This window comes from Tinamus guttatus, unplaced genomic scaffold (genome assembly GCF_059628265.1).
Source record: "Tinamus guttatus ecotype Peru unplaced genomic scaffold, ASM5962826v1 Tinamus_guttatus_pri_ptg000861l, whole genome shotgun sequence".
Taxonomy (NCBI): Eukaryota; Metazoa; Chordata; class Aves; order Tinamiformes; family Tinamidae; genus Tinamus; species Tinamus guttatus.
The window spans coordinates 261,245-285,055 of NW_028289395.1; the positions used below are offsets into that span (position 1 = coordinate 261,245).

A 23,811-nucleotide genomic window follows, 5' to 3' on the forward strand; every position below is an offset into this window, starting at 1 on the left:
TGTAATATAGATTTGATTATTTCTTCATTGACAATAAAAGTGGAAAGAGTTGTTCCGGCCGGCGTGAGTTATTGCGGGCCCTGCACCAGGCACCGGCTGCCAGGACCCTCCCTGTGCAGCCCCTCGCGCTCCGGCACTGGAGCCCCTTGTGCTCCCGGCGCTCCGGCACCAGGACCCTTCCACACTCCGGCACCGGGACCTTTCCATGCTCCGGCACCAGGCTCCTTCCCTGCTCTGGCACCAGGACCCTTCCACACTCCAGAACCGGGACCTTTCCACGCTCCGGCACCAGGCTCCTTCCCTGCTCCGACACCGGGACCTTTCCATGCTCCAGCACCAGACCCCTTCCACGCTCCGGCACCGGGCCCCTTCCATACTCCAGGACCTTTCCACGCTCTGGCACCAGGCTCCTTCCCTGCTCCGGCACCGGGGCCTTTCCATGCTCCAGCCCCAGGGCCGCTCCGCGCGGAGCCGCGAGGCTGGCGCGTTCCCGCGTGCTCCTTCGTTGCAGCCTTTACCTCCTCCTCTTGCACCAGGCCGGCAGGCAGCGCGGCCGGCGCTCGCATCGATTCGCTCTGCAGCGGCTGCCGCAGTGACCCGAGGTGTCCCCGGGCACGGAGCCGGCCCGGCTGCTTCCCGGGAAGCGGCGCTCGTTCCGCTCCCGACGCTGGAGTGTGACGTCCCCGGCGCCGCAGCCGGACCCCGGTGAGAGCCCCGGCAGAGCCGGCACCAAGGGGGGTCCCGCGGGACCCCGGCCCGTGTCACCCAGCAGGCACAGGCACAGCGCGCGCGGCGGCTCCGGGCTCCGGGTCACAAACAGCGGTGGCAGCGTGGCGGGGTTTTAATTTTTTATTGTTTTTCTTTAAATATTGGTTGCCAGACTTCGTATAGGAGCAAACTTCTCACAGCACCACGAGCCATCTACTATTCAGAATAGGAAGAATAAGACGAGTAGAGGTGAAATCTAAGCACAGAAGAGCAGGGAAAAGCACCAAGATGCATAGCTTGACAGATGGGATACAATACAGAGTCCATAACTTAATCATAAAAAATATATATGTATATATCCATCATGTAGAACTTTATGGATTTTTTTTTTAAGATACATATTTTTTTTTTCTTTTGAACAGATATTTTCAGGCGTGTGATTTTTTTTGTTATTTTTAAAGTCTTTTTTGTTTTTTTTTAAGAAATTTCAAAGTTGTGCCAAACACATCTGGATCAGCGAACACAACGGAAGAAAGAGAGAGAGAGAGAGCAGTCCGTACGCCTCGAGAAAAGAAAAGTAACAGCAACACTTTGTCTTGGAGCCACAAGCGAAGAACGGCATTCATCAGAACTCAAGCGACTGGACCCGACTCCGACTCCGGTTTGTACAGGAATTTACAGCCGCGCGCGGCGGGACCGGCGCACAGGCGCACACACACGGACACGCGCACACACGCACGCACGGAACAAACGGCAGGGAAAAAACCAAAAATGGGAACTCAAAACCTGGAGACACCCCGAAAGAAATGAAACACCTTCAGTAGAAGAGTTAACGAAAACCTCCATAAAACAAGGCACATCCTTTGTGTTCTTAACTGTGTAAAAATAAAGAAGTTACACTGAGTCTGAACGGAAAAACCCAAACAGAACTGTTTGCACGTACCTTCCAACGAGATAAAGGTATAGAGTTGTGCTACTCTTAGAATGAGTTTGCCACAAGACACACAGCTTAGTATAATAGTTTTTCTCAAGCTAAAATCCAGTTTCTCTTGATTTTTTAAACTGCTTTATATATAATTGCTAATATTTTTAAATCTTTTAAATATATATTTGTTAAAGTTTATTCTTTTTATTATTTTTGGGGGTGGGGGGAAAGCTGCTTTATATCTTTTCTTTTTCTTCCCCTCCAATAAATTAATACTTCTGTATAGCTTATTCCTGTCCCCTCCAGCCGCGGGGCCACGGCCATGCCTGCCCCGGGAGCAGGGCTCGCGCTGCCCCTTTCTAACCAAAACTACCCCAAACCACCCGCCCTGTCCCCAAAGCGGAGCCACTGAGCGAGCACCGGGAGCGCCGGAGCGGGTCCCGTGCCGCCACGCGGCCTCGCGCCCACCAGCGATCGAAAGAAAAATAGTAGTAATAAAAAAAAGAATTAAAAGAACCCCAAGTCCGTTTGTGCAGCCGGCCGCTCGGTGCTGCGGCGGGCCCGGCCCGGGGCCGAGTTGTGCTACATGGGGCCACCCGGCTGCCCCGGCCCCAGTGCCATGGGAGGGGACAGGACGGCACCGCCGGGACGGCTGCACCCGCGGACCACGTGGCAGGTAGGTAGAGACAAAAAGAAAACCCAGACCTGCCCCCCGCCAAGACCTGGTGAGAGAGGGGGGCGTTTCGGCCCGGACCGTGTTGCTTTGTTTCTGCTGCTGCTTTGTTTTTTTTGTTCATTTGTGGTTTTTTTTTGCTTCTGCAAAGTGGAGTCCTGCCGGAGGCCTGGCGCGGCGGCGCGCGGCGCCGAGCCCGTGAGCACAATCCTGAGGTATCTTCTTCTTTGTGCAAACCCCGAGGGATGGGAGGTGCGGAGGGGCCGGGCTGTGCGGCGGGACGGCGGGGCCGGGGCCGCGCCGGAGCGCCCTGGTGCCCCCGTGAGCCCTGAGGTTGGCCGGGGCCCGCGCCCCTCACTCCAGCATGGCGTCCAGCTGGTCGGCCAGGTCGTCGAACATGCTGCCGATGTCGTCCAGGATGCTCACGGTGCTCTTGGCCTCGGCGCCGGAGCTGCGCGAGCCACGGGGCCGGCTCAGCGCCGCGCGGGTCCCCCGCACGCTGCCCTCGCGGTGTCCCCGCAAACCCAGCGCTCTCCGACACCGTTTCCCAAGCAGGTCCCTGAGCTCATGGCTCCATCGTGACATCCCAACCAGGTCCCCCATCCCTGGAGGGCTCCGGTTCCATGCCCCAACCAGAGCCCCCATCCCCGCGGCTCCCCATCGCAGTGTTCCAACCAGGTCCCTCATCCCTGGAGTGCTCCGGTTCCATGCCCCAACCAGAGCCCCCATCCCCGTGGCTCCCCATCGCAGTGTTCCAACCAGGTCCCCCATTCCCATGGCTCCATTGCAACATCCCAACCAAGCCCCCCCATCCCTGTGGCTCTCCCATCACAGTGTCCCAAACAGGTTCCCCAGCCCGACACTGCTCTGCTACAGACTCCCAACCAGGTCCCTCATCCCTGAGGTTCTCCATCATGGGGTCCAAAGCAGGTGCCCCAACCCCACAGCTCCACTGCACTGTACCAACCAGGACCCCATCCCCATGGTGCTCTGGTGCCACATCCCAGCTAGGTGCCACCTCCACAGTTCTCCATCACAGGGTCCCATTCCCCCACTCCAACACCTCCACGTGCAGCAGAACATTGGCACAGCCCAACCACGCCGCCCGCTGCCGCGCCGGCCCCATCGCCCCCTCCCTACATCTCGGCAGCGCCCTGGGCCGGGTGCCCTGTGCCCATCGCCCCCTTACTCCGCTGCCTGGCTCTCCTCCTCCTGCTTGATCTTCTCCTCCACGGCCTGCAGCGCCGCAGCCAGCGAGGCGCTCGTCTCCTCCAGCTTCTGGTGCGCCATCTCGGAGCTGGCCACGTCCACGGAGGCGCCGGCGATGGCCGAGCGCGGCGGCTTCACCGGCACCTGCTGGGGGCCGCCGGCGGGCGAGAGCGGCTTGGCGGGGCTGGAGCAGAGCGAGGGCGGCGTGCTCGAGGGCTTGGCGCCCGCGGCGCCCAGCTGCTTGGCGGGCGACGGGGCCGGCGTGGAGCCGGCGCTGCCCGACTGCAGCGCGGCGTGCGGCTTGGCGGGCTTGGGCGCCGTGGGCGGCGGCGCCGGCTTGGGCGACACGGGGGGCGGCGTGCCCTGCGCCCGCTTCACCTCTGCGGGGAAGAGCGGGCGCACGTGGGGCACGGCGGCGGCGGGGGCGGCCGGTGTCCCCACTGCCACTGCCGGGCACCTACCTGGGCTGCCGGGGCCGGGGATGGGCACCTTCTTGGGCGCCACTGGCCCGGGGACTTTGGGCTGTGTCAGCACGGGCTTGGGCGACACGGGCGGCTTGTAGGGCCGCTTGGGCTCGGCGGGTGGCGGGGCGAGCTCGGCGCCGTCGGTGGCCGGCGGCGTTGGCGGCGGCTCCGTCCCCGCCGGCTCAGCCCCCGGCCGCCGCTTCACGGTGCCGGTGCCGTTCTGGTAGAGCGCGAGCGGGGAGGGCTCCGGCGCCGCCTCCTTGTCCTTGGCCTTGGGCCGGCGCTTGACGGTGTCTGACTCGGTGAGGATGAAGCGGACGCCGTCCTGCTGGCTCTGCTTGGCCCGGATGCGCCGCTTGAGCGTGGCGCTGGCCTCCACCTTGGCCAGGTCGCCGGGGCGGGCGACGAGCGGCAGCCCCTCGGCCGCCTCGGGCCGCGCCGGCCCCGGGAGCCGTGGCCGCGGCTTCATGGTGAGGGCGCCCTCCTCGGCGAAGGGGAGCCCCTCGGCGGGGCCGTCGCGCGGAGAGCCCCCGCGCTCGGCCCGCGGCCGCTCCGCCGCGCCCTCGGCGCCCGTGTCCGACCTGACGCTGTCGGAGCGCTCCCGGCGCGCGGCCGCGATGAGCCCGGTCACGGGGCCGCTGATGGTCCGGCGCCGGTTCACCACCTCCCCGTCCAGCCCGATGGCCTCCTTGTGCTTCACCGTGGCCAAGACGGTGGCCACGCGGGCCCGCTCGGGGCTGCCCGGCGGTGGCCCCGGCTGCAGGTAGTAGCCGTCGGGCCCCTTGGCTGGCCCCGGCCCGCCGGCCCCGGGCGGCTTCTGCAGGGCGAGCGCGCGGGCGCCGCCGCCGATGGAGGACATCTCCAGCATGGCGGCGATGCTCTTCACGCTGCCCGCGCTGCCCGTGTCCACGCTGCCGCCCAAGTCGCTGGCCCGGCGCTGCTCCCGGTAGCCCTGCCGGGCCTCGGCCTCCTCGGCGGCCGCCACGTCCCCCTCGCCCTCCTTGGGGAAGTCCTCGGCCATGCTGGCGCTGGACATGGCGGAGCTGGAGCGCTTGGGCGGCGGCGGCGGCGGCCCCTTCTTCTTGGGGCGCACGGCGAAGGACTGGCTGCGGTTGACGTTCTTGTCGGCGCCCGAGGGGGCCCGCACCGAGTGGCTGCGGCCCACGCGGCGCTGCACCGTGGCGTAGGGCCCCGCGTCGGGCACCAGCAGCTCGTCGCGCTCCTGCTCGCTGTCGGAGGCGGCGTAGCGGTTGAGGCTGTGCGCCCGCTTCTTGGGCCGCCCCGGCTCCTCGTCGGCGTCGCCGGGCGGCGGCAGGCACAGCACCGGCACGGCCACGGGCAGCGCGGGCGGCGCCTGCGGCCCCTCGGCCTCCGCCGGCTGCGGCAGCACGTAGGCGAAGCCGCGGTGCGTGGGATGGCGGACTGCGGCAGCGAGCGCGGCGACATGGGGCGCTCGGCGGGCGGCAGCAGCTGCGGCGTGGGCTTCACCTTGGCCGTGGCGTGGGGCACGAGCAGGCTCTGCGGCGAGGCGGGACGCGGCTTCGTGGGCGTCTGCGGCGGCGTGAAGTGCCCCGCGGGCGCGGGCGGGAAGGCCGGCCGCGGCTTGCCGGGCACCGGCGGCACGCTCGCGCGCTTCACGGGATGGCCGTGCCGCAGCGGCCGCACCTCCTTGGGCGGCCCCGGCGCGCTCTCCTTGGCCTCCTCCGCCAGGTACTCCTGGCTCTTGGAGATGGCAGCGCTGGGCACCTTGGGGCCGTCGCCCAGCAGCTCCTGCGAGCTGCTCATGTGCTTGGCGCGGCTGCCCAGCGCGCTGTCCGGCGCGTGCCGGCCCGAGGGCGAGCGGTAGCCCGAGGCCTCCCGCACGTGGGCCACGTGGTTGGGCTGCTTCTCGGGCGGCTCCTCGGGGCCCTCGCCCGTCATGGCCACCTGCAGCTCGTTGCTGAGCTCGCTGTCCTGGAAGGTGGTCATCTTGGGCGACTGGCACTCGGGCGGCTCCGGCGGCGGCGACTCGATGGCCAACACTTCCTGCGACGGCAGCGGCGCCTTCTTCTTCAGCGTCCCCGACTCGTACTTGCCAAACTCGGCCCGCTGCAGCTCTGCCAGCTTCTTCACTGCCAGCATCAGCTTCTTCTGGTGGCCTGAGGACGACACGCGGCATCAGGGGGACCGTGACCAGGGCCAGCGCCAGATCGCAGGCAATGGCTACGGCCAAGGGTCTGGGGAGGCCGGGCGTTACCCAGCTTGGTGATGCCGATCTCCTGCAGGTCCTCCCACGTGATGTCCGTGATGAAGTCGATGTTCTCATAGCCGTTCTCCACCAGCACCTTGTAGTACTGGGACAGGCCGATCATGGAGAGCCACAGCGCCAGGTTGGCCTGGGCGGGAGGAGAGGTTTTCAGCTGCCGCCAGCTGCTCCCCTCACATGGCCGGAGCACCAACACCGCGGTGCACCTGGGGCCATCTCCTCCTGCATGGCCCCCATGGGCTTCCTCCATCCCCAGGGCACCCCTTTGCTCCCAGGACTCCATATGCCCCATCCCATCCCCTTCCCAGGCCAGGATGCCGGGGAGAGATGGGCAGTGCCGCATCCAGCCCATCCAGTGCCAGGCCCCAGCACGGCCCTTACCGGCTTGTACTCCGGTAGCCACTCGGGGATGTTGAGGTTGTTGATCTCGGAGGCGATCTTCTTGCGGTGGCCCGGCTTGGTCACGCCGATGGCCGTGAGGTCCTAGGGTGGGAAGGCGGGTCACGGTGACGGCCCGTGGCCATGCGCCCGGTCCGGCACGGTGCGGCGCGCCGGCCTCACCTCCGGCGTCATGCGGCTGATGGTGGTGATGTCGTAGCCGGCGTTGATGAAGTTGGGCGCGTAGAGCTGCAGCTGGAACTTGCACAGCCACTGGTACACGGCCTCCGAGCTCTGCAGGGGCGCGCGGCTCAGCCGAGCATCGAGCCCCCGGAGCAGCGGCCGCACGGAGCCGTTGGCAGGTGTCCCGTGGGGACAGCGCGTGGGATGGGGACCCCAGCACGGCGACTGCCATGGACCTGTGCTCAGGCTGCCCTACATGGCACATCCCAAGGGACAGGTACATCCCGGGGGACAGGCACATCCCGGGGGACAGGCACATCCCGGGCAGTGGGAGGCTGGTGCAGCTGGCAGCAGCCCCGGCAGCCGCAGGGATGATTCACGGCAGTGACTCACGGCTCCCACATGGCTGCAGGGTGCACAGCCAGGGCCGGAGCGCTGCGAGGTCGGTGCACGAGGAGGGCCGGTGCACGGCAAGGACCTCTGCATGCTCCTTGCATGAGGTTGGTGCATGAGGGGGCCGCTACAAGGTGAGGGCTGCCCCATGGAACTGCGCCCACCCCGTCTCCCCGCTCCCCGCGCGCTCTGCCCAGCCCCGCTGACCTTCCCCTCCGACACCGGCTCCATCTTCTTGAGCTGCTGCTCGGCCGGGGGCTGCGGGGCGTACGGGGAGCTGGCCACGCTCTGCGTCCGCGACGAGCCTGGCGCGTAGAGGCACTGTGAGTGCGGAGCCGGCGCACAACGGTGCACGCTGGAGCCCGGGGCCTGTCCTTGGCAGGGTGAGGGCCCCCAGCCCCGCTGCCCTGGGGCGCACGCGGCGCCTTGCAGCACGGGGGCACCTGGCACCAACTCCATTGGCCCCCGCGGCCTGAGCGGCTCCTGCCCGATGCCGCCTGCCCCGCTGCTCCGGCTGTGCCACAAAGCTGGGGACGGAGGGCTCTGTGCGGCTGCCACCCTGCCGGGGGGGCCCCGAGAGCCGCTGGCAGCCGTCCCTGGCCCCAAAGGGTCACCAGGGATCTCTGGGAAGCGCTGCCTGGAGCTTCCCATTGGAGCGATGAGGGTGACCATCCGCCTTGGCTGCAGTGTGCAGGCCCTTCGTGTGTGCAATCCCTGGCGTGTGTGAACCCACTGCGTGTGTCCCCATCACGTGTGTGTCCCCATCGCATGTATGTCCCCACTGCGTGTGCATCATCATTGCATGTGCATCCCCATCACGTGTGCATCCCCATCGCATGTGTGTCCCCATGGCGTGTCCACACCCCACTGCGTGTGCATCACCACTGTGTGCGCATCCCCATCATGTTTCCCATCACGTGTGCATCTCCATCGCATGTATGTCTCCATCGTGTGTCCATACCTCACTGCGTGTGCATCACCAGTGCGTGTCCCCGTCATGTGCGTGTCCCCATGGTGCGTGCATCCCCATCGCGTGTATCCCTATCGTGTGTTCGTCCCCATCGTGCGTGTCCCCATCACATGTGCATCCCCATTGCATGTGTGTCCCGATCACGTGTGTGCCCCCATCACATGTGCACCTCCCTGGCAGGGGGTGTCCCTGGCGTGTGTGCCCCCCCCACCAGCACATGCATCCCGCTGGCCTATGTGTCCCCGCTGCATGTGTCCCCACTGCGTGTGCATCCCCTGCACGTGCATCCTCCTGGTGCACGCATCCCCGTGCATCCCCACATGTGCACCCCCCCCCCACACACACACGTGCACCCCCCTCCCCCAAATATGCACCCCCTGCATGTGCACCCCCCCCCGTATGTGCACCCCCTGCATGTGCATCCCCTGAGTGTGCCCTGTCCCCGCTGCACTGCACCCCCATGAGCATCGCTCCCATGCGCCCCCCGCACACGCACGAGCAGCCCCGGCACCGGCGGCCCGGCCGGGTGCCCCCGCGGTGCCGGGAGGGCCGGAGCGCCCCCCCCGCGCCCGCCGCCCCCCCCGTTACCCGCACTAACCGAGGCAGGAGAAGGCCTGGCAGCAGCCGAAAGGCGACAGAGTCATTTTTTACCCACGCGTTTTCTCCTGGCGAGCGGTGCCGCGGCGATAAAAAAACCAAAAAGGGGCCCTGGCCGCCCGGCGGGGCCGGGGCTACGGGCGGCGCGCGCCGCGGGGCCGCCGGGCACCACGCACCTGCGGGGCCGTCCTGCGCCTTGGCCGGCCCATCGCCCACGGCGCCCTCCTGCGCGGAAGCCTTCTGGGAAAGGACCGTTGCCAGCAGCTGAAAAAACACGGAGCAGAGGGGGAGCGGGGCCTCGCGCGAGGCCGGCGGGCCGGGGGCTGCCGCTGCCGCTGCTGCCGCGCTGCAGCCGAGGCGCGGGCGGGCGGCAGGGAGGAGCCGCGGCGAGCGGCACCGCTCGCGGCACATATGGTGCCTCGCGGGCGGCTCCGCGACACCCGCAGCAGCCTGGCGCGCGCCCCGCCAGCGCGGGCGAGCCGCATGCGAGGGGCAACGTGCGCTGCCGCGCGCGTGGCCGCGGGCAGGGCGCTGCATGCAGCGGGCAACGCGCTGCGCCGAGGGCAGCGGGGAGGCACCCTCCGAGGGGCAGCAGAGCCCTGCGGTGGCCCCGCACAGCGGCCGTGCCGGGTGCTGCGGAGCCGAGGGGCCCGGCAGCGCTGCGGGGACCTGCAGGGTGTGCAGGGACGTGCAAGGAAGTGCAGGGATGCACAGGGACCTGTAGGGATGCGCTAGGAAGTGCAGGGACACGCAGGGGTGCACAGGGATGCAGGACACAAGCCCCACCAGCCGCTCGGGGCGGCTGGTGACAGCCCCGTGACCCGTCACAGCTGCCAGGGCACCAAAGTCTCGCCGTGCAGCTGGTGCCCAGGGGGCAGCCCCGTCCCGCCACGCAGGGCCCCGGTCACGGCAGCCTCCCTACCTTGACGCCCTCGGAGCCGGCGTGCAGGCCGTGCGCGCCGCTGCCGGCGCTCTGCCCGCTGCCCGAGCTGCGCGCGCTGCCCACGCTGCCCGTGCTGCCCAGGCTGCTCCGGTCGCCACCTGCATGCGGGAGCGGAGGCGGCGTCGGGCTGGCTCGGCAGCACCGTAGCGGCCCCGCGCCGCCCGTGCCGCCGTACCTGCAAAGGGCTTGCGCAGCACCCAGATCTCCTCGGCCGGGGCCGGCACGGTGGCCGGGCCGCCCTGCGAGGGCGAGAGGTGCGACGGGCTGGCGTCGGCCCCGCGGGAACCTTGGGGCAGAGCAGAGAGAGCGGCCGTGAGGCGCCCGGCCAGGCTGGCCCCGGCGCGCTGGGCACGGGGCAGCAGCGCGGGACGGAGGCCGGCGGCCACGGGGACCCCGCACGGCCGCGGCGAGGCGGGACGCGGCACAAGGAGCGCCCCGCCGGCACGCCGCTCCGCCAGGCTTGCAGGGGACCCTGCACGGCGCAGGGCAGCACCAGGGAGCTGACCGAGCGTGCGGGCAGGGGACCGGCTCTCCTGCGAGTGGCGGCAGCGGCTGCACCAAGGGCACGCAGCCCCCGGCGAGCCGGCCCCGCGCGCTCCCACGACCGGCCCCGCGCGCTCCGCTGGCTGCTGCAGCGCCTGGTTTTGCTCATTAAGGTGCTCCCCGGTGAGCGGCGGGCGGTGCTGCAGGGTGATAAATCGAGCAGAGGTTCGCGCTGCCGACCCGGCACCGTGGCAGCCAGCGCCGGCCACAGCGGCAGGAACGGCCCGACGCGCGCCGGGAAACCCTGCGGGAGCAGCCGCGCTCTCCCTGCGCTGCTCCGAGGGCAGCGCGCGCTGTCCTGCCCATGCAAGAGGCTGCAGCCGCATGGGTGTTCGCGCACTCCCGGCACGGCTCCAGCGCCGGCGGCTCCACGCGCACCCGCGCCGCGGCACCAGCACCCGGCACCAGCCGCGTCGACCGCGGCCACGTCCCCACCGCCCAGCGCCTCCCGCTCCGGCACCGGAGCAGCAGCTCCCGCGGGCGCGGGCTGCGGCGATGAGCGCAGCTCGATGGATGCGGCCGCCGCTTCCCACCCGGGAGAGGCGGCATCACGAGGGCTCCCGGCTGCTCAGCGCTCGGCGGGTTTCTTGTCCCTACCTCCCTGCCAGGACGCCTGGGCCCTCCTGGGAGCCAGGGCAGGGTGCGCGGGGCGGCCTGGAGCACAGAGTGGCCCGAGGCCACCTGTAGCGGGGCCAGGACGTGTCCGCCGTCGAGCCACGCGTCACACTAGTGCTGCGGCGGCTGCGGCGGGGGAATGCAAGGGGGGGAACCCACTGGCATGCACACGCAGCCAGGTGCAGACACCTGCATGCACGCACACACGCATGCACACGCACACGCATGCACGTGTTTACGTGCACGCACACACATCCGCATGCACACACGCACGCACCCACGTGCAAACACACGGCAGGCACCAAGGCAAAGGGGAGGGAAGCCAAATAGAAAGGAAAGAACAAATATACGCAATAAAAAACAACAGCAACAAAAAAAAATAAAAAAAAGGAAATAAAATAAAAAAGAGAAAGAAAGAAAGAACAAAATCCATCGAAAGTATGAAGCAAGCGGTGAACTACCTTGTCTGCAACGGGGCTCGTCGGCACTGCTAGGGGAGAGCCTGTGATAGCCAAAGGAACTGAAAAGAGTCTGATGGGAATGTGGTGGTGGAGGTGGAGGTGGAGGCAGGGAATGGAACGGATGGGACGAGGCGTCACCGTTTAGCACAGCAGCCCCGTGAGCCGCGAGCGGGATCTTTTGGTACTGGTGTTGGGGGATTGTTAGAGTCTCCCATGAACCTGATAATAAAACATAACAAGAGACAAAATGAAAAGAATCAAAACAATAGCGACAAGCTCAGCGCCACCAAAGAAACAAAGGAAAAAAAGGGAAAAAGAAAGGAAAAAAAAAGCAGCAAACATAAGAAGAGGGCGAAGAAATATGGAGAAACCGGGACCGATGCTGATGGAAGAACTGGAGCAGGGACCATGGGCGCCATGGGCAGAGCTGGCTCCGCGCTGGGCCCGCCGGCAGAGCCCGGCGCTGCTCCTGCTGCATGAGCGGCACCGCCGGCACCAATAGCCCCGCGCGCCGCCAGTCAGACACCGGGGACGTCCCCGCGGGCACGAGCGGTGCAGGGGCACCGCGACCCCCGCGCACCGCAGCCACCCGGCTCGGTTAATGCAAGTGCTGCCGCTTCCTGCCCGCGCCGCAGAGACGTCGCCGCAGCTCCCGCGCAGCGGGACCGGCCAGCCCGGAGCGCGCGTGCCGGAGCGCCCCGATCCGCGCAGCGCCTGCACAAGCGCCCCCCGACCGGGACGGGATGGACCCTGCGGGGCAGCACAGGGTCCCCAGCGCTGCGCCAGGCTGCCGGCACCGGCCCTGTTCCACAAGCCAGCACCGACGCCGGTGCCCCCGCGAGCTCCCGCGCACCGATTCGGGGCCGGGGGCGGCAGCCCCGCGCCGCACGCGGGTATTTGCCTGTTCGCTTGCTTATGGCTTCCACGAGGCTGGAGGGGAAGTAGCCCACGCGGTCGTTGCCGGTCCGGTTGTCGTGGATGCAGCCCTTCCAGCGCCCGTCCGCGTGCTGCTCCAGCACCTGCACGGGAACCTCCATGAGGCCGGACCCAGCAGGCGGTGCAGGCGCCCGGCGCGGCCGCCACTCACCGTGATGACGTCCCCGGCTTTCACGTTGAGGCTGGTCAGGTCGTAGTTGTTGCAATAGTCCTTGACGGCCCGGACCTGCAGCGCGGCGGAGGCGTCTGCGGGCACAGAGCGGGCAGCGCGTTGGTGGCCCCCGCGCGCTCCGTGCGCTCCGCGCCGCCGGCCGCTCCGGTTCCGCGCGTGCCAGCGCTCACCCCGCAGCATCTGCTTGATCTCCTTGCTGGCCTGGCTGGTGGTGAACTGGTTGACGATGTCCAGAGCGGTCTGGTTGTAGGTGTTGCGCACGTGGGCGTTGATGCCGCTCTGCAAGGGCGGACACGGGGCTCGGGACGGGGCCGGCGGCGCCAGGCCGGCCCCGACCGCGCGAGAGGGCCCTTACGTCGAGCAGGAGCCGCACGACGTCCGTCTTGCCGCACAGGGCCGCCTCGTGCAGCGCCGTGCCCGCCTTGGTCTGCCGGTTGATGTCGATGCCGGCCTGCAGCAGCAGCCTGCGGGGCACGGACGGGGTGAGCGCGAGGCGCCTGCGTGGGGCGCCCGTCCCATGCCCGTCCCGTGCCCGTCCCGCGCTGGCGCTACCGGATGATGTCGATGTGGCCGTTCTTGGCCGCCAGGTGCAGGGGGCTGGTGCCGTTGGGGTCGGTGGCGTCGCCGGGCTTGGGCTCCAGCAGCGCCGCGCACATGTTGCTGTTCAGGAGCAGTTGGACCACCTGGATCAGCAAACACACACGGAGCAGGGCTGCAAAGACAGCTCAGCTGCCTGCCGCGCCGCCGGGGCCGCCGTGCCACCGTGTCCCACCGCGCCCTGGTGTCCCCATGTCCCCACAAGCCCCGCATCACTAATGGTCCCATCTCCCCATGTCCCTGCTGGCCCCAGCGTCCTCACCAACCCCAGTGTCCCCATGTCCTTGCCAGCCCCGTGTCCCTCTCCATCCCACATCCTCACCAATCCTGTGTTTTCCCAGGTTCCTACCAGCCTGCTGTCCCCATCTCCACACTGACCCCATGTCCCCGCCAGCCCTAGTGTCCCCACGTCCCTGCCAGCTCCAGCCCCTGCATCCCCGCCATCCTGACCCGCCAGGTCTCCCCATCTTCCCGCAGCAGCTCCAGACAGGGAAGCTCTCCCGGCCCCAGGATGTGGCTGCACCACAAGGGCAGCGCCAGGTCCCAGCGCCACCGTCCCCCGGTCCCTCCACTGCCGCCCGACTTGCCTTGCAGAGGGCCCAGCCCCGTGAGGACTTACCCCGACGCGCCCAAACTCGCACGCCAAGTCAAGCGGCGTCTTGCCCGAGTTGTCCATGATGCAGGGGTTGGACTGGTGCTGCAGCAGCATCTCAGACTGCGGGCGAGAGGCAGCGTGAGCGCGGGCGGGCGCGCGGCGCGCGGCGCCCCGGCACCCCGCCGTACCACGTCGTAGTGCCCGTGCTGCGCCGCCAGGTGCAGGGGGATCTGCCCCTCGTCCGACGGGATGTTCACCGAGGAGCCCGCTTTGAGCACCATCTTCATGGGCTCCTTCTTGCCTTGCCAGGCTGCGTAGTGCAAGGGCCGCATCCCTGCGGGCGGCAGGGCGAGCGCGGGTGAGCGCCGGGGACGCGGAGCTGCCAAGGGGCACGGGGAGCCCCGGGACGGAGCGGCCGCCCCGTATCCCGGCCAGGATGGAGCAACTCTCCCACATCCCGGCTGGGACAGAGCAGCCCCTGTCCGGGCTGGCCCCGTCCCTGTCCCCAAAGCCACTTGCCTTTATTGTCCTTGATGTCCACGGCGGCCTGCGCCTCCAGCAGCAGGGCGATGAGCTCCGTGTTGCCGTTGAGTGCCGCATGGTGCAGAGCAGAGAACCTGCGGGGGATGCTCGTGTGAGGGGCTGCGTCCGCCCTCCCTGCCAGGCCCATTGCCACGTCCCCCACACAGCTGAGCTACGTCCCCTGCTAGCCGAGCGTCCCCATGTGCCGCAGGAGGCCACGCTCCGGTCCAGCACTGCACGTCCTGCAGCATCACGTTCCTGGGATGCACCGGCCTCTGGAGCCGCCCGCGGAGGCCAGGGCTGCCTCAGGACAGGGCAGTGCAGGAGCCGGCGGCTGCTCCGGGCACGCGGGAAAGGCCCTGGGGCCGGTGGCCACGGGCAGAGCTGCAGCAGGGCTGCCCTGGGGCCCGTGGAGGGAGGCCCAGCCGGGGCAGCCGCCTGACCCACTTCTGTACAGCCGCGGCAGGGGGGGCCGGTGCCAGATGGTGCAGGGGCCACATGGAGCAATGGGCAAGGGGGACCGGGACGGGTTGGCCCGGCCGAGCGCGGCGAGCGCTGCCAGGGCATCCCCCGGCCGGGCGCCGCTGCTGCCGATGCGAGCGGACAGCTCGACGCGGAGCAGGAGCGCGAGCGTCTGTCGGGGCACGTCAGCCCTTCTGCTCCGGCGCCCCGTGCGCGGCGCCTCCGCGTGCCGCCGTTTGCAGTGCTCGGTGCGGGGCGGCCGCCCCGCACCGAGCGCTGCAAACGGCGGCACGCGGAGGCGCCGCGCGGGCGAGCACCATGGGGGGCACAAGGAAGCCAAGGCACGGGGACGAGCAGCGAGTCGCTGCGGGGGGCCAGGAGCCCCTCTCGCTGCTGGCCCAGCTCCCCGCGCACGCGTGCTCACCGGCACGCACGCTTGCATGCACATGCACGCTCAGCTGCGCGCTCGCATGCTCCCACGCACGCACGCGTCCCTGCACGCGCTGTGCCCGCCCTGCGTGACCCGCAACGTGCAGCCCTTTCCCAGCCCCGCCGGCCTCTCCGTTCACATGCGCTTCCCGCGGCCGCATTCCCAAGGCGCCAGCCCAGCCCCTCTGCAGCCCTGCGGGATCATGGCCGATCCTTCCTTATCCCACAGGAGCAGGACACACACGGAGCCGGCGCCGCGCGGCGCTTCCTTTCCCTCGCAGCTCTGGCTCGCTGCGCGCTGCAGCACATGCACATTTGCCGCTCACTGCACACCTCAGCATGCACGCGCCTGCTCGTGCCCTGCATGCCCAATCTCTGCACACCACGGCGCACACGCCGCTCGCTTGCACGGCTGCCTGCTGCACATGCAGCCGATGGCACACGCGTCCCCGCTCGCTGCACGCTACTGCAGAAGCGCCCCGTGGACACGCTCCAACACGGCACCCGCGCTGCTGCTCGCTGCACCCGCGTCCCGCAGCACGTGCGCTCGGGAGCAGGGCTCCCACTCACCCATCGGTGTCTTGGAAGTTGACGTTCACCTTCTTTGCTGATCCGAGGAGCTCTGGGAAAGAGAAGAAGGGTGTCAAGGAGGGGACGGACACGGGACAGGAGGCAGCACTTGGACCTGTTGCCTCGTGCTGGGCTGCCCCAGGACCATCCTGTGGGTGCAGACACAGGAAGGGGCAGCAGGACTCGTCCTCCTGAGCCACACGGGCTAAAGTCCCCCAAAGTCCTCATCCACCTGCAAAAACCCACCCAGGACAAACAGCAGCGGAGGCTCCCGGTTCCAATCCGAACAGGGTCCTGTTCACCCCCAAGAGCCGAGCACGGCTGGTGCCCGATCCAGCCCGCCGGGACTGGGGTTTCCCGGCTGCACCCGCTGACTCCGGGGATGTGAGCGGCGGGGAGGGAGCAGCGCGGCAGCGTGCGAGCAGGGCGCAGCGGCGCCGCGCGCGTCACCCCCCACAGCAAACAAGGAACAGCGCGGGGTGACGAGCTCCCCGCACGCCCCAGGCTGGCCCGCATCCGGCCCTGCATCCTCGCAGGCATCCGGCAGTCGCCATGGCAACCCTGCATCCCCGGAGGAGGAGGAGGAGGAGGGAGGCCGAAGGACGCAGCGGCGCGGGGCCGGCATCCGGCAGGGCTGACCCCGGAGCCGGGCACCACGCGGGCCGGCGCGCTCCGTGTGTCCCATGTCCCGAGCAGCCCCGTGCCCGGAGCTGCCGTGGAGCAACAGCGAAGAAGAGCAACGGAAGCCGGGGCCGGCGCTGCTGCAAACGAGCCTGCGCTTAATTAGAGCTGCTCGGAGCACGCGGAGCCCTGATTGAATTTTAAATTCCCGGCCGGGAGCCGCGAGGCGCCAGCAGAGGAGCGGGGCCGCCTGCATGCAGATGAGGCTGCGCCCGCGGCCGGGGCACTGCCACGGGCACCGCCGGTGCCGGCCCCGCGCCTGGCACATGCAGCCGCACCGGGCACCGCGGAGGGACCCGGGCACCCCGGAGCGCCCCGCGGCACCACCCAGGCGCACGGGGCACTCGGTGGCCCAGCCGCGGTGCCACCGCGCAGGGACATGGCCCCGCGGGGCTGCCGGGCGCTCCCCCCGGCCGCGGCGCCTGCCAGCCCCCACAAAGGGCCCTTTGAGAGGCGCTTCCGCCACCGGCCCCGCTCCAGCGCGGCGCTCCCACGCGCACGGGCTCGCTCCGGCGCGCGGAGGCTGCGCACGGTGCCGGGGCGCAGCTCGCCAGCACGGGGTTATTAAACATTCATTTCCCAACCAGCAGCTACTAATTATCTCCTGTTTAAACCCCAAAGTGGCTGCTTTGCCACCAAATCGGGGACGTGGCTCCCCGGGGACGCGGCCGCTCGCCGCCCGGGCTGCACGACGGGCCCTGCGCCCGGCCCGGCTCCTACCGCATCAGCTAAGCCCAAGCACTGCAGACCTGGCCCCGTTTGGCCCCAACACTGCCCGGGTCTCGGAGCCAGCCCAGGCTACCCCAACACATCCCTTGAGGCTGCCTCGGGAGAGCCAGCAGCTGGCCCGGCCCCGCTGCTAGAGCTGGCGTTGATTCTTGAACCTACTGACGGCAGTTAGGGACAGGGACAGCCAGTGCCAGCTGGGACTCACGGTTCTCAAGCACTCGAGGAAAGGGGCCACGTGAGCAGTGAGCAGCTCCCAGGGCGCCCGGGAGCCGCTGGCTCACGCTTTGCCTTGGTGCTCTGCCGGGTCCCGCTGCACTGAACGCTGCGCCCAGCACCGCAGGAGCCGCAGCCCGGAGGACACGGCACGTCGAGGGCTGCGTCCTGTGCAGGGAGCACATGGCTCCGGTGATGGGTGATGCTGGGGACAGCTGCGTGCGCACAGTGACACAGACATCTGCAACAGACACCCGCTCTGAACAGCGTCTGCTGCAGGTGGGTGCTGCTGCTGGAGCCCGTTCTGCTGCTCAGACCAAGGCCCCGGGGATGGCACCAGTCCCGGTGCCTGCAAATCTTCCCCATCCGGAGCCCGGAGGCAGCAGGAGAGCTGGGTCCCTCCCCAGCTTCACCTGCTCCGGGATGTGGAGGTGACCAGGATGGGACACGCAGGAGCCCCAAGCCCAGACGTGCCGGGTGCCCGGCTGCAGCGCCGCATTCCCACGAGCGCCGCGTTCCCGCTCCCGCGCCGCGCGGGGACGGCGGCTGCGGCGGAGCCGAGCGCCTCTTCCTGTGGGAGAGGGGGGGATCCTGCAACAGCATCGCTGGGAGCTGCCAGATAAAGGAAGCATCAAAAATAGCTGCTCTTAATTATATCCTTGCAGGCGAGCACCACGCAAACAACGGGTGCCGAATGCTCTCGTTGCAGGAGGAGCCCGGCGAGAGCCGCAATATTTCCTGCCCAGCCGCCGCGGCGGGGAGAGAGGAGCCTGGTGCTCACTGAGGGGCTGCGCTGCCCATTCGGCCCCGGGGACCTCGGGGGGTCCCTGGGGACAGGGGCACCCCTGGCACTGCCTCTCGCACCCATCCCCTCCTGCGCAGCCCCACGGATGCTGCCCGGGATCCCAATGCCAGCCGGGCGCGCGGAGGGGAGCCCTTCCTGGCAGGTGTCCGGCAGGGAAAGGCCTCTCCTGCTGCAGCCAAGGTCACGCCAAGCAAGGAGCCCGCGCTGCGCCGCGATGCTAATAAAGCCATTAGCATCCGATGATCAATTTTGACTGTATAAATAATGCAGGGAGGCTCAGGGCGCTGGCGCGGCGCTGGGATCCGCAGCTGCCCCGCAGCCCGGACGGCGGCGACGGCCCCGGAGCACCGGCTGCAACCCCGGCCCACGCTGCGCCCAGGCACCTGCAGAGCCACCGTGCGCGAAGGGCCAGCGGGAACCCGGGGACACTCAGGAGAGCGGATGAGGGGATGTAACGACACAGAGCTGCTGCAGCGGCGCCACGGGCAGTGCAGGGGCCCCGCTATGCGGCCCCTGCGGCCACCCCAGCCCCATGCACACCGGGGCTGCATCCCGCTGCCGCAGCTGGGTACCTGCCACCCCGCCGCAGCTGGATGACCCTGTGCACCACAGCTGGACACGCTGCAGCTGGACACAGCCCTGAGCACCACAGCGGGACGTCCCCTCCGCCGCCGCTGAGCACAGCCCTGAGCACTGCAGCTAGACATGGGCTGCCCATCACGGTGCGGCTGCTTTGCACCCCCTTCCTAAAGACGTCTTAAAGCAGACATCCAGAACCAGAGCACGGGATGGTGCACAGCACCCGGGGTGCCCGGGCTCACCCAATGGCACAGGGAGGCCAAGGGACTGACCTGGGGGTGAGCGCTGCCCCAGTGCCCCCGCTGGGCTCCTGGCTGCAGCCGCCCCAGCTCAGGGACCCTGTCGGTGGCAGCGCTCCCGGCACCATGTCCCCAGCACTGCAAGGAGGCCGCCAAGGGGCTCGCAGGCCCGCCAGTCCCTTTTCCTGCCGGGGAGCAGGGCCACAAGGGCTTAGCCAGAGGCAATCCCCGGATTTGTGAAGGCTGGAAGGGGGCCGGCGGCGCGGAGCCGCGGCGGAGCGCGCTGTAAACAGCCCAGCTGCAATGCAGGAGCGGCACCGGGCGCTGCTTTGTGCGCTCGGGCGGCTCCGGCGCTCGCGGGGCCTCGGCGAGGAGGCGGCGCCGCTCCGGGCTCCCGCGGCCGCCGCCGGAAGGGATCGGCTGGCGGCACCGCGGCCACGCGCCGGCCCCGGCGCCCGGCCCCGCTGCGCCCGGGGAGCCGGCACTGCTGGAGGCAGCTGGCGGAGCCAGGCACAGGCACAGGGATGTGCATGGATATAGGGATGCACCTGGATGCACACGGGCGCAGAGATGCACACGGACACACAGATACACATGGGCGCAGGGATTTGCACGGACACACATGGATGCACATGGGCACAAGGATGAGCACAGGCACATAGATTCTCATGGAATCACATGGGCACAGGGATGCACAGTGGCACAGGGATGCACATGGGCATCCGCGCACATGCAGGCATAGGGATGCACACTGGTATGGGGATATGCACATGGATGCACCCTGGCACAGGGATGTGCATGGGCACATGGTTGCACACTGGCACAGGGATGCACCTGGATGCACAGGGCATGCTGGCAGAGCGGAGCTGCGCGGTGCAGGGAAAGGCAGCACCGGCGGCACATCTGGCAACCCCAAGGCGCCCGCGGCGCCCCAGGGCACGGCCGCCGCGAGGCCGCCTCAATCCCTGCTCTAATCGCTTGGCTCCACACCAGCCCGGCAGCAGCGACCTTGCTGGCGAGGCCCAAGGAGACTCGGGGCAGGGCGGGCACTCCCCTTGCCACTGCTCATGGCATGGCCTGGTCACCGTGCTTCCCATTGGGAACAGCCCCGGGAGCCGCTCGAGCTTCATCCCATTGCAGCAGTGCCCAGCGGGATGCGCGGCCACGGGCGCTGCAGCCCCAGTGCCCATTTTTCAGGCTGATTGCTGCTGTCACCGCGGAGCCCAGTGTTAAACACCTCATTTTCTGCTCCCGGGCCGGGTTGGAAAATACTATTAACATTTCATTAGGTCTTAAAGATCCCTTCTGGCCTGACACCAGTGGTTGGTTTGCCAGGGAGCTGCCTGTGCCCTGGGTAGAGACCTGCCAGGCGGCCACATCCCACCGAGAGAGGAGAGTCTGCAGTGCAGCTGAGGGTGGCACAGGGCCATGCACCACCCCAGCATGCTGTGCATGCACCTTCCTGGCCTCAGCACCATGCATGCACCATTGCAGCCCTGCATGCTGCGCATGCACCCCGGCCTTGCGAGATGTATGTGCGCTACCCTGGCCCCAGCGCGCGATGCATGCACCACCCCGTCCCAATGCGCCGTGCATGCACCATCCCAGCCCTACACTCTGTGCATGCACCATGCTGGCCCTGCACCAGCTCGGCCCCAATGCACTGTGTGCACCATCCCATCCTGCACACCATGCACACACCATCCCAGCCATGCACCACCCTGGTCATGCATGCACCGTGCATGCACCATCCCGGCCCTGCATGCTGTGCATGCACCACCCCGGTCCCAGCATGCCAGCAGCAGGAGGAAGAGGAAGAGCTTCACAGGCAACTCATGCAGATGCAGCCACTTGGTTGCAGCTCTGCTGTCAGGGCCACACGCAGCAGCCGGCACGGCGAGCACAGCAGGGACGCAACTGGCACTGGCCCCCCGGGCTGCATCCTGCAGAAACCCTCTGCCAGCTCCCGGGGCTGCTCCCGGCTCCCGGCGCGGCCGGGCAGGGAGGAGTTAACGGGAGCGCGGGCAGAGCGGGGAGAGGAGCCAGACGCCAGCCTGGCTACGAGGAAGCGGCGGGCGGCGAGGGGGAGCGGGGCCCGCCGGGACCCCATGCCCGGCCCCAGCCCCGCACAGCGCCGGAGCCCCCGGCGCGGCCGCCGAGGGGCTAATTGGGGTCAGGCCAGGCGGAGCCAGCGGGAATCCAGGGCAGCCGGGGAGCCTCCGGCCGGGAGCCGCTGGCCCACATTCCCGGTGCTCCTGGGCGCAGGGCAGCGCTGGGGCCGAGCGCGGGGCCGCGGCGCAGCTCCAAACGTGCAGGGATGCGGGAAAATGCAGCACTGGGGTGTCCCCCCCCCCAGCAAGAGGCCTGGCGGGCGCCACTGCCAAGTCCCCATGCAGAGAGGGGCTTCCCGGGAGGCTCATAACCCCCAAGAAGTTTGCACAAAACGCTGACGCAGCGCTAAGCACAGCAGCAGCGGGACCGCGGCGCCGGCCCCGGGGGCCGCAGCGGGTCCCCAGGGAGGGAACAGACCCACGATGGCCCTTGGCTCACGGGCAGCCTTTGCTCGCCTGGGAATTGAATGGTCAAACGTCCAAGAGGCTTCACAACTGCATCGCGTAGGCCTGGGTTTATTAGATACTGTTATCGGAGATTATTAATGCAATCAGAAGCAGCGGAAAGAAGAAAGCGGAATGAAAGGGCAGCCGCACGGAGGGACGGAGCGGGGAGCCAGGGCTGCGTCGCAGCACCGCAGGAGCCAGATGGGTCCTGCCCGGGATGGCCCAGGTGCCACATGGGGCCAGTGGCACCGCGGGAGCCGCCGCAGCCCTGGGGCGCGGGAGCCACCTCGGAAAACGCCAAGTCACCGGGGCTCCTGGAGGAAGCGTCGGGAGGAGGGGAGCGGGCAGGACGGCGCCGCTGCCAAACCCTGCGCCGGAGCCGCACAAGTTGGAGGCAGCGCCGGGCGCTGCGGCCGGCGGGAGCGAGCGCGGGGCCGGCCCCACGTCCCCATAGCAACCCGCGCTCAGTCACGCAGGGATTGCTAAAAATCGCGTTTTTAAACCCCACATGAATGGGAGCTCGTCCAGGTGACGGAGCAAAGGTCCCAACCCCGGAGCAGGGGCAGCACTAGGGCCGTGCATGGAGGGCCGGGGTGCACAGAGGCTGCTCCGTCAGGACCACGGCCTCGCCAGTTCCCGGGATGGAGCGCGGGATCCGTATGGATGCACGTGTCACTGCCAGGCAGGAAGGATGCGATCCAGAGGGGAGGCGGGAGCAGCACCGATGGAGGCACCGGAGCCCCGAAAGAGCAGGATGGGGAGGGCCCTGGCACCGCTGGATGTCACTGTGGCAACATCAGCTGTGCGCCCACAGCATGGGGGGACATGGGCCGGGCCAGCCACCCCCGGCAGTCCCCGGTACAGCACATGGCTCTAAGGGGTCACCGGAGCCAGTGGCGCCAGATGCAGCTGGAGCGCGCCAGACTGGACCAGCTTGACCTGCGCTCATCACAGTGGTGGCAAGGACCAGGTCCATGAGGACCCCATGCCGTCCTGCATGGCACCAGGGAGACAGAGGACCCCAGGCCAACCCTGTATGGCACCAGGGACATGGGGGACCCTGTGCTGGCCCTGCACAGCACCAGGGACATGGGGGAGCCCACACAGTACCAGGACATCGGGGATGCCATGCCAGCCCTGCACACCATGGACACGGGGATCCCCATGCCACCCTGCATGGGACCAGGGACACAGGGCCCTGCGGGGCACCAGGGACCCCACGCCAGCCCTACCCCATGGGGACACCCCTGCACAGCTGGGGATGCCGCAGCCGGGGAGCAGCATTCCCTGGAAGGACGGGAGGGATGGGGCAGGAAGGGGCCGGCACCGCAGCCCTCCCGGCTGGCGCTGCCCCAGCCCAGTGCCCGTGGCAGCACCGCGCGCCAGGCCGGGCGCCCGCAGCTGCATCAGCACCGGAGAGCTCGGTGCCAGCGAGGCGCCGTGAGCGAGCGGCGCGGTGCGCCGAGGGGCTGGGTGCACCCGCAGGGACACGCAGGAAGATCCCCCGCGCGCACCCGGATCCCCACTCGGAGACACACACGGAGCTCCAGCCAAACACCCCCACACGGGAGACACAAACACAGCCCCGGCCAAGCGCCGCCGCCAGGATACACAGAGCGGCGCTAATGGGGACGCCTCCCCCGCGGGGACACGCGTGCACAGACACGCACGCCCTGAGACACGGACACGCACCCCCCCCCCGCCGCGATGTACGCAGACATGGGCACCCCGAGCGCGCACACGCACGGCCATGCATGCACACACACACACACGTACAGCCGTGCATGCACACACAGCCGTGCGTGCACACACACGTACACCCGTGCACGCACACACAGCCGCTGCGGGCACACTCACACACAGCCTGCGCTTGCACACTCACACACAGCCGTCCCCAGGCCGCAGCCCCCTGCCCTCCCCCGTGCCCGGCGCCCGGGGACACGGGCCGGTCCCTGCAAGGGCGGCTCGGCCGGGGCCCCGCGGCCGCTGCACGGGAGGCGGCAGCGGCGGGAGCAGCGCCGAGCCCCCCGCTCCCCCATCCCTGCCGAGGCCCCCGCCGCCCGCTCCCGGGAGCCCCCCCGGGATGCGCCGTGGATGCTCCGAGCACGGCGGGGTGGGGGGGTGGGGGGAAAGATCCGGCCGAGCCCCGCTCGCCCCGCGCCCCCCCGGCCCGGCCCGGTTCCCCCGCCGCCGCTCACTGGCTTTGCCGGGCTTGGGCCTCTGCAGCAGCTTCTGCACGGCGCCCACGTCCTCCGCCTTCACCGCCTGCACGAGCTCCTGCTCCTTGCCCATGGCTCCGCGCCGCTACGGGCCGAGCATCCTCCGCGGCGCCGGCGCGGAGCAGCGCGGAGCGGCCGGGCCCCCCCGCCCAGCGCAGCCCGGCGCAGCCCCCCCCGCTCCGGAGGCGGCGGCGGCGC

General features: G+C 68.8%; 1 protein-coding gene across 1 annotated transcript; it reads right to left on the reverse strand.

Moving 5' to 3' along the window:
- Nucleotides 1–2,625: 2,625 nt before the first annotated feature.
- CASKIN1 (CASK interacting protein 1) lies at nucleotides 2,626–23,756 on the reverse strand. Its single transcript, XM_088537739.1, is given in 22 exon segments — nucleotides 2,626–2,757; nucleotides 3,496–3,895; nucleotides 3,977–5,393; nucleotides 5,396–6,117; nucleotides 6,216–6,354; nucleotides 6,606–6,707; nucleotides 6,786–6,896; nucleotides 7,386–7,483; nucleotides 8,922–9,009; nucleotides 9,668–9,786; nucleotides 9,864–9,974; nucleotides 11,308–11,526; nucleotides 12,209–12,326; nucleotides 12,395–12,489; nucleotides 12,586–12,694; nucleotides 12,771–12,879; nucleotides 12,968–13,098; nucleotides 13,632–13,727; nucleotides 13,796–13,941; nucleotides 14,127–14,224; nucleotides 15,591–15,642; nucleotides 23,593–23,756. Coding segments are annotated over 22 exon segments (4,671 nt in total). The 5' UTR covers nucleotides 23,687–23,756; the 3' UTR covers nucleotides 2,626–2,660.
- Nucleotides 23,757–23,811: the final 55 nt, after the last annotated feature.